Genomic DNA, 9177 nt, shown 5'->3' with positions numbered 1-9177 from the left:
TGATTTTATATATGATTTTCTTTAGGCATTACACATACTTGGAAATGATTTTAATGTTGTCAATAGAAATATACCTCCATCAATAAAATGAACGCGTAAAGACACAAAATTAAAAGAAAAGTAGATTAATATGATCAGTATAAATAGTATAACTACGAGAAAAATATATATGCCTGGTTTAACCGGTACAACTACATTCTTTTAATAACATGTAGTTGTACCACATTTTGAGTTGTACAAGTTTGTACATAGTTATATTTTGGTAGGGAAATTGAAAAACTTAGTTGTACTACATTAAAAATGAATATACCCCAGTTGTACTACTTCTATATGTTTACCTATCTGATATCACATATAATCGAATCATTAATTTTGTTAAAATGCATTCGGTGTATGGTTTTCAAAAATATAGTGGACAAACAAGTGAAGAAACCTTTAAAGTATAAGGTGAAACATTGAAATTAATGAAATAGTGTAATAATTGCAAAAAAAAATATTAAAAATTTAAAATAGTTAGGAGAGACCATTATAAACACACTCCAATTTGGTCAGTTGATTGTTTTCTTCACATAGAAAACAAAATGGAAATTTAAAATTTCTATAACGAAGAAGTTGAACCAGTAGTACCAATATTACATGTCTGGTATATAATATAATGTTGTACCAGTTAAACCAATATTAATGTCTAGTATATGAATTATATATTTAGTTATATGTGTTGTACAAGTTGTACCATCTTCTCTAACCCACTCCTTTAAAAATTTCATGATTTAACTTATAACAGTATCATATTAAACTTTTAAAAACATTCATTACACTAACATTAATTTGAACTAACACTTGCAAAGTTGAGTTACCAAACTTGATTTTAGTATTAATTTTAGTTTTTGAAGACATTTATTATGCATTTAGTTTTAGCTTATTTTAATCATTTTAAATTGTATTTAGGTGTATATATATTGTATTTATTTGTCCACAAGGGTCGGTCCGCGCTACGCGCGGTATGTGTTGTATTTTTTGTGAAAATATAAAACTTTTATAACAATTTTTGTATGTTCATATTTGGTTGGCAGATGAGTCTTGTCTACACCAGTCTATTGTGGTATTCGTACATTTACATTTTAGTGGTTTATAGAATATTGACTTGGTCGACTTATTTGGTTTTGAAACATCAAGTATAAAAATCAATCCATATATAATTTTGTTAATACATGTGGCAAATATGTTTGATACAACATATAGAGTGCAAAAAACATTAATGTGTGTTGTTGTTGCATTTTAAAGTCGAGCCAGTGTGATACAATCGATGAGTCTTGTCCATTAGTATCATATATTTATCATGCTATTAAGAAGATTTTTATGTATATGTATATTTTTAAAATATTTAATGTAGATATCTATGAGCATAGATCAATGCACTGATACTTCTAATTTTTAAGATATTCCTTTAGAATGTGTTACATACATCTATACTTTATGTTACGTAAATGTTAGTTTGGTTGTGAAACAACAATATACATTATGAATATAATGAAAAAACTGTATATTGAGGACACCAACAATCTTGATAACATCACAGTGATGCATGCAAATTATGTCTCTAGACCATCTCTTCTTCTACCTGAAGATATATCCATGAGTCCCCAAATACTCTTTCCGATTTTTAGGCTAAACCGATTATTTTGCCTAACCAAACATCATATTTGTCATACATGTCGCACTATTTTATACGGTATCAAACAGGCCCAAAAATACATGAATAATTAACAAACGAACCGTTCACTCCTAAATCCCACCATTGATTGTGAAGCCTGACATGCCATGAGTATGTATACAAAAGTTCAACTCTATCAGGATATACCTTGTCAAACAATCTCCTAAAAATACTGTTACATAACAGTTTTCTCTGTTTCTGTAGATTCAGATGATTTTGTCCCAATTTTGAAGGTGAAATACGAATTATTTATAACTTATATTCATAATTCGATTGATCCAATGAACTCTATGCATAGGATATTTCTATATATAACTTTATTGTGATCTAGTTTCATTATATCTGGGCATACACCACCTCCAAAATAGCTTACATACACACTGATTTAAAAGGTAAATTGCAGGTTTTGGATCAGAGAAACATAAAACTTTTCATCAACTTTTTATAGCTTTCCAGATGGAGTTTACCATTGATTTGAACACGTTATCTTTCTGGGGATTCCTTGCAGCTTGATCTTTCCATAGGCATATTATTCGAGATCTTGATACTTTTGGTCGGTTCAGAAATCGCTTCCCAAAACTCCTCCTTGACCAGCTTCTATCTCTGGGGCTTGTCTAGTCATTTTCTCGCGCGGGAAGTGTATGTATTCGATTTAACAATTATTTTTATTTGGAAAAGTTTGGTTATATATGTGGTGTGAGTTATTATTTTCTTGATGGCTTTTATTTAATAACTATTTATATTATTCTAAACTATCAGATTTTAGAATATTCAACTTCGGTTTTGTTGCAACTAATTAGATTTCGTAAGTTAAATTTAATGGAGATGCATCCATATTTTATTTTGGCAGTATATAAATTTTAGTTTATTTAAATTATTTGTTTATATCATTTATTTCATTTATACTCTTATTTTATCATTTTCTTGTGTTTTTCATTTAAATTATGCAATTATACACATTCTATTTGCATATCAGTATCTAATTATATTTTTTGGGGAAGTCATGACATAATTACATCTATTTGCATACAATATCTCTAATATCTTATTATTATATCATGAAAGCAACTTTCATTTGTCTTATGTTTCGTTTTTTATTAGTTTTATTTTGTTATATTTTGTTTCCCAGTTACTTTTATGTTTTAATTATGTATTAATTTTTGTTGTGTTTCTTTAATATTTTTAGTTTCTCGTAATTTGAATTCAATGATCAAAACATGAAAACAACAGTTAGATTCATTCTTTTTCACTTTTTACTTTGATTTTATGAATAAATCCTCCTCATTTGTGTTTTATAGAAAAATAATATTTTTGAAATTAAGTATTTTGTTGATGTATTTCTGGTTATATTTCTAATTTACACTAATGTTAAAAAAAAAATCATATTATCATTTTATATTTTATACTTTTAAGAAATTTATGTTTTGATTATGTATTAACTTTTACAGTGTTTATAAGCAAATTTTTTGCTGTATAGTTTTAAAAATAATCGAACATAAAATAAGCCATATAAATCAAACACATGCTTAGAGTATATTACTCATAACCATCCAGAAATGGACTAAAAGCACGGAATGTGGTTTCAATTTAGAACATCAAGATTACCAACTCTAGGCATGAAGCTCAACCTAACTATTAGAAAGAATCATAATAGCTATTATACAAAACACTCGTGTTCTACATAAATCAGAAACTACCTTCACTTGATACATCTATCCAAAGATAGCACACAGCTACAAACTTCTTAATTCTCGTAGCTAACTGTACTCGAAGAGAAAGCGCATGATTCCCACTATCCCCTCTTGAAACAACGGTTTCCTCTCCTGTAAAGAAGTTAGCTTCATCAAACCCTTGATCCTCTGATCCCCATAAACTCTCCCAGAGCATCGCTTCCCTTTCCTTGTTATATATACCATGCAACTTTGATATAAAATACTGTAACACAACCTACAAAAAAAAAGGCACTTATCAAAAAGTTGTACCAAGCTTAAAGGCACAAGCTTTATGCTTTTAACAGATAAACAAACTACAAAGTGTAAATACCAGAAAAAAAACAGAGAGGACTCTTTGGCGTTTCTCTAAACCAAAACGTTGAACTTCTTTACTGGAACCTTTGCGTAATCTCAACCTAACTGACTTTCTCCTCAAACCATACAATGATTCAGCAAACAAAACATCTGCAAACAATTCATTAAAAAAACTAAACTTTAACACACAGTGACACTACTCCAATCCAAACACATTGATCCCAAAATCTAACATGTGGTTCTTAAGCTATGTCCTTCGAGGATAAGCATCAGAGCAGCAAAGAACTCGTCTTCGTAGTCCAAGATTTTATGGAGAAACGATCTTCAATGCAAAAAGCATACCAGCAACTGTCGTTAGTTTACAATTCCAAAAGAAATAAGAAAAAATGATTTTAGTTAGTGGGAAACATCAGTACATACAAAATTTATTTGATGGTGTCCAGGAACAAACACATTGTAACAAAGATCGACCACACATGTCAAATAAAACAATATTCTTCAGAAACACATGAAAACCTACAAACCTTTGTTATGGCCGGAGATCACTCATCGCCTGAAAACCTTTTTCAAATTGGGGGTTCTCTTTACAATTGGGAATATTTGTTTGCACATACAATTAGACAGAAAAATAGAAATTGAATATACGTTGATGAAATCAAAAAGGGAAGAAGAAAATTAAGGGATTCTGGAGGAGTAAGGCATACCTATGTATACTAACAAATAGATCGCCCTGGAGAAGAGAGACTTGCATTAAAGATCCATCGTGGTTGATGGATTAAAGAGGCGTTTAACGCGATGGATCTGTAACTGTGGGTGTTTCAGTTGATTAAGAGAAGAGCAAACGATGTCGTGAAAACCCTAGGAAGAGATTCTTCACGATGGCAATCTCTGGTAATGGCGGAGAAGGAGAAGCGCAGGTTACGATGATCACGTAGACTCTCTTATGGTTTGGGTCTCTTCAACATAACTTTAGGCCGAAAAACTAAACAAAGCCCATACATCTTCTGCAAAGTTACGTGAGTGAAACGGTGCGGAATGATTTAGGTGACAGGTGCGGAATGATTTAGGTGGCTTCACCAGGAAGGAGAAAACCCTTTTATATATATATATATATATATATATATAGATTTGTAGCTAACATGGTTTAGAGTGCATAATTGAAAAGTTCAAGCTGAAATCAGAAAAAAAATCTAGTCATTTAAAAAATTTGGGACCAAAATGAAGAGGAACAAAAAATCTGAGGACTGAAAACACAAATAATGAAAAGTTAGCTTCCCACTAGATTCGATGGATAAATCATCCATGGTTGATTGAAATCTACTCAATCCATCATCATCCATGGTTGACTGAAATCGAAGCTTGGAGGAGTCGGTGGCGAGGGACTAAGGTCACGGTGATGATGGGACTTGGCGGAGTGGGAGGAACTCACCTACGAGTAATAGAGCACAACGTTGGTGGAGGTTGGAGCAATAGACCATCTTGGAATTGAAGTTTGAAGAGGAGAAGATGGTTGCGACTTGTAAAGAGCGCTGGAGACACTACGTGCTGCCGGAGGAAGTACAAACGAAAGCCGCTGAAGTTGAAAGAGACCCACTTCTTTTTCTTTCTTTTTTTTTGTTTATTTTTTAATTTATTGCAGGAAAAGTAAAATAAAATAAAACAAAAAGAACTAATCATTAAGGGCAAGATGGATATTTCATTTAAAGAGGATCATGAAGAATATTGTAGGTTGTGGTAGAATAACCTACGAGGGTTATGTCCCATATAAAAATAATGTCCCTGCCATGGATTTTCTTCAAAAAAATTTCAGTTTTTATGGGTTTTAATATTTTTTTTACACATCAAATCTTCAGTTATGTAACGTGTACTGAGCTATGATCTGGCTCAAATTACCCTAAGGAGTGAGTTACTTTCAAAAATAAGAGGTTCAGTTGTACTATTTAGAGATCGAATTCACAGGGAGCTATGGAACCTAATAAATCTAATCATACTGATTAAGATAGGTTGATTACGATTAAATGTAAAAGAAGGTTTGTGAGCAAGGCAGTTGCTCGATTGATTTGATTGGGGGTTTTGGTACTTAGATGAAAATAGCTAGACTTAGGGTTTTTATTCAGGTAATCAAGATTATAATCCTAGAGATGCCTAACAAGTTGTATGCATGATACTATAGAGCCAACACTTATAAACAAACCGACAGACTCTCGCTTTCTAGGTTTGTCTATTGACCAGATATAAGTGTCGATCGATGATTCTATAGGAATATCGATCGATACACTTGTTGAACCGTCGACCAATTATTCACCGTCGACCGATTATTCGATTAGAATATCGATCGACGCGTTTGGCTAAGCTTTAACGTGCAGGTTGAATGTGCTCACTAAGCTTCCTAGATCAGCTCTCGCTTTACTCTAGCAATCTTAGCTCAATTATGATGGATTCAGGGTGAGATGCAAGTGATGACCTTTACCTCAAGCTCCTAGATCAAGTTCTAGCTAGCTAAACTAGAAACATGCTTTAATGTCAATCCTAATGATGAATATAAAAACTTAGCAATCTATAGTTGGGGCTAATCTCTCATAACCTATTTAAACCCTAAACCTAACAAGAGAACTACTCAGACATGGCTAAGCAATTCATAACATCAATTAGGTATATAAACTGCATAGATAAAAAGATGGATATTAATGGTGTTCCAATCACAAATATCTTTGAATCTTCTCTTCAATCTACTAAAAATCCTACAAAATCTTTGTTGTAAAAATAGTAAAACAAGAAAGCACACTTTTCCTCTTACATGTTGGGAAACTTATATAATTAGGGTAAAACTCGTTAGGGGTAATCTTGTAAATTGATGAAGACCTGGGCTTTAAGTCGGCTTGGACCAAACGGATTTCTGCGCGCTTCGCCGTCGATCGATTATTTCTCTTTAATGTCGACTGATGGTCAGCTCGGATGCTTCCTCCAAATATCTCCAAAATGCTCTAAAATCATCACTTTCTTCCAAATCACTCATGGTCCTATAAATATACTAAATAGACTCTAGAATATAATAAATAGTAGTTAAAACACTTATAAATCATGGGTAAAAGTGGGTCAAATCCATGGCCTATCAAGCTATGACCACATACGCCATAGGAGCGACGAAGAAACTGATCCGTTTGAGCAAGGATTAACAGAGAATAAATGTAGATAGTTGAAATAAGGCTTTAAATAGCCAAAAATTTAAGGTTCTGAATCCAAAGATTATAGAAGAAAAAGACTAAGATAATGGATGAACAGGAAGATGAAGATGATGATGACGAGATATTTTTGTAAAAGAAGAAAAAGTGAGAAAAAGAGAGAGACACGTGATATGAATTCAGATAATCCGATAGGGTATGAGTGGGGTTAGGTTAGCTAGGTTGGATTAGGTAAATGTTTAAATTCATTAAGGGTGTTTTTCTATATAACCACTTTTTGTAATTAAAAAGAAATGAAAAAATATAATTTATTAGAAGTGGGGGTATATTAGAATTTTTGTGAGAGGTTGTAGTGTAAATAAGAATAAAGTCCCCGTCGAGGCATCCGAGTACTCGCTTCGTGTTGCTTCTCCGGTAACCATGCCACCACACTGGAGAGAGAACAGAGCCTCCTTCAACCACACTGCAAACACAACTTAGAAAACAGAGCCATCAGAGAACTGTTTTGTGTTGCCGCTCCTTAGACATAGCTTAGAACATGAATAACAAAACTAGATCTAGTTTTAAATCTCAAAACAGGCCAATGTATTGGTAATCACCCATTATTTGTTGTTGCTTGGAATTGAACAACATCTTATCCAACGATGCATCACCTCCAATCACCACCACCATTGCCCATGAGTTGTAGACAGCCGGTGGATAAGAGATGTGATAATGATAAGTTGATAACAATGAGAAGTAGATCGTGGCCTTAAGATATTAAATTAGAATTTTCGATAAATTGCCGAGAACCTTAAACCATAATCATCGGAATGTTCTCGGTAAAACAACTGTCAAAATCTCTTCGGAGGACTCCGACAAATTTCTGTCAACTTTTCCGATGCTTTACCGATAAGAGAATCTGTTGTCGGAAAATCAATTGTTCCGAGAAACCAGTGACAAAGCTTTCTGAGAACATTCAGATGAAACTCATTCCTCGAAAAAAATTTGTATCTCCGACAAAATATTGACAATATGTTCCGAGGAAATAGCTGTAAAATTGATTCATCGGAAATTTCCTTGAGAATTCCGACAAATTTCTTATTTTCACTGAAATTCCTCGCTAAACGGTCGCAAATTTTGCGAGGAACAAATTTCTCAGAAATTAGTATGGGTACGTGATATCACTCAAATTACTTTAAGAAGTGATTTACTCTCTCAAATGAGAAGTTCAGTTGTAGTACTTAGGGATTGAATTCACAAGGCGCTAGGGAACCTAATAAATATAATCAGAATTGTTAAGCTAGGTTGTTTAATGGTAAAGTTGCAAGCTTGTGAGCAAGTAATTGCTCGATTGATTTATTGAGGTTTGGTACTTAAATGGAAATAGCTAAACTTAGGGTTTTTAATCATGTAATCATGATTATAATCCTACCGGTGCGTAATAAGTTGTATGCATGATATTATATTGCTCAACACTTAATAACAAACCCTTAGGTTTTCGCTTTCTAGGTTTGTCTATTGACCAGTGTCAATCAATTATTCTATAGGAATATCGATCGATACACTTGTTGAAACGTCGACCGATTATTCGATAGGAATATCGATCGACGCTCTTGGTCAAGCGTTAGTGCGCGGATTGAACATGCTCACTAAGCTTACTAGATCAGGTCTCGCTTATTCTAGCATATCTTAGCTCAGTTATGATAGATTTAGGGTGAGATGCAAGATGTCCCATATGTCAACAATTCTTAGGGCAAGTTTTAGGTAGCTAATCTAGAGGCATGCATTAATGGCAATCCTAATGATGAATATCACAACTTAGCAATCTATAGTTGGTGCTAATCCCTCACAACCTATTTAAACCCTAAAATCTAACAAGAGAACTACTCAGCAATGGCCAAACAATTCATAACAGCAATAAGGTATAAAAACTGCATAAGATAAATAGATAGATATCAATGGAGTTCCAATCACAAATCTCTTTGGATCTTCTCTCCAATCTACTAAAAATCCTAGAAAACCTTTACTGTAAAATCAGTAAAACAAGAAAGCACACTTTGCCTCTAACATGTTGGCAAAGCTTATATAATTAGGTTAAAACTCGTCAGGGGTAATCTTGTAAATTGGTGAAGACTTGGGCTCTAAGTCGGCTGAGACCAAACGAGCTTTCTGCGCGCTTCGCTGTCGATTGATGTCAAGATATGAACATCGATCGATTATTCCTCTCCAATGTCGACCGATAGTTGAGCTCGATGGTCATCTCGGGTGTTAC

General features: G+C 33.3%; 1 protein-coding gene across 13 annotated transcripts; it reads right to left on the bottom strand.

The window, feature by feature from the left end:
- Window positions 1–3224: 3224 nt before the first annotated feature.
- LOC125590209 (peroxisome biogenesis protein 12-like) lies at window positions 3225–7874 on the bottom strand. 13 transcript variants are annotated; one of them, XR_007326434.1, is made up of 5 exons: window positions 4446–7874; window positions 4266–4323; window positions 3975–4089; window positions 3758–3891; window positions 3225–3661 (listed from the first exon to the last, which is right to left on the bottom strand). XR_007326434.1 is itself a non-coding variant. In XM_048763509.1 (4 exons), exons 1-4 carry the CDS (start codon window positions 4490–4492, stop codon window positions 3401–3403), a joined length of 531 nt encoding a protein of 176 aa, XP_048619466.1. In that variant the 5' UTR covers window positions 4493–7874; the 3' UTR covers window positions 3225–3400. The 13 variants fall into 13 exon arrangements, 1 of the variants encoding a protein (XP_048619466.1); XR_007326430.1 differs by having other exon boundaries at window positions 3975–4063; XR_007326433.1 differs by having other exon boundaries at window positions 4266–7874.
- Between the last annotated feature and the right edge of the window lie 1303 nt (window positions 7875–9177).

This window comes from Brassica napus, chromosome C7, assembly GCF_020379485.1.
Source record: "Brassica napus cultivar Da-Ae chromosome C7, Da-Ae, whole genome shotgun sequence".
NCBI lineage: Eukaryota > Viridiplantae > Streptophyta > Magnoliopsida > Brassicales > Brassicaceae > Brassica > Brassica napus.
The sequence above is the reverse complement of the archived record's forward strand: the minus strand, read 5'-3'. Positions and strand labels throughout refer to the sequence as shown.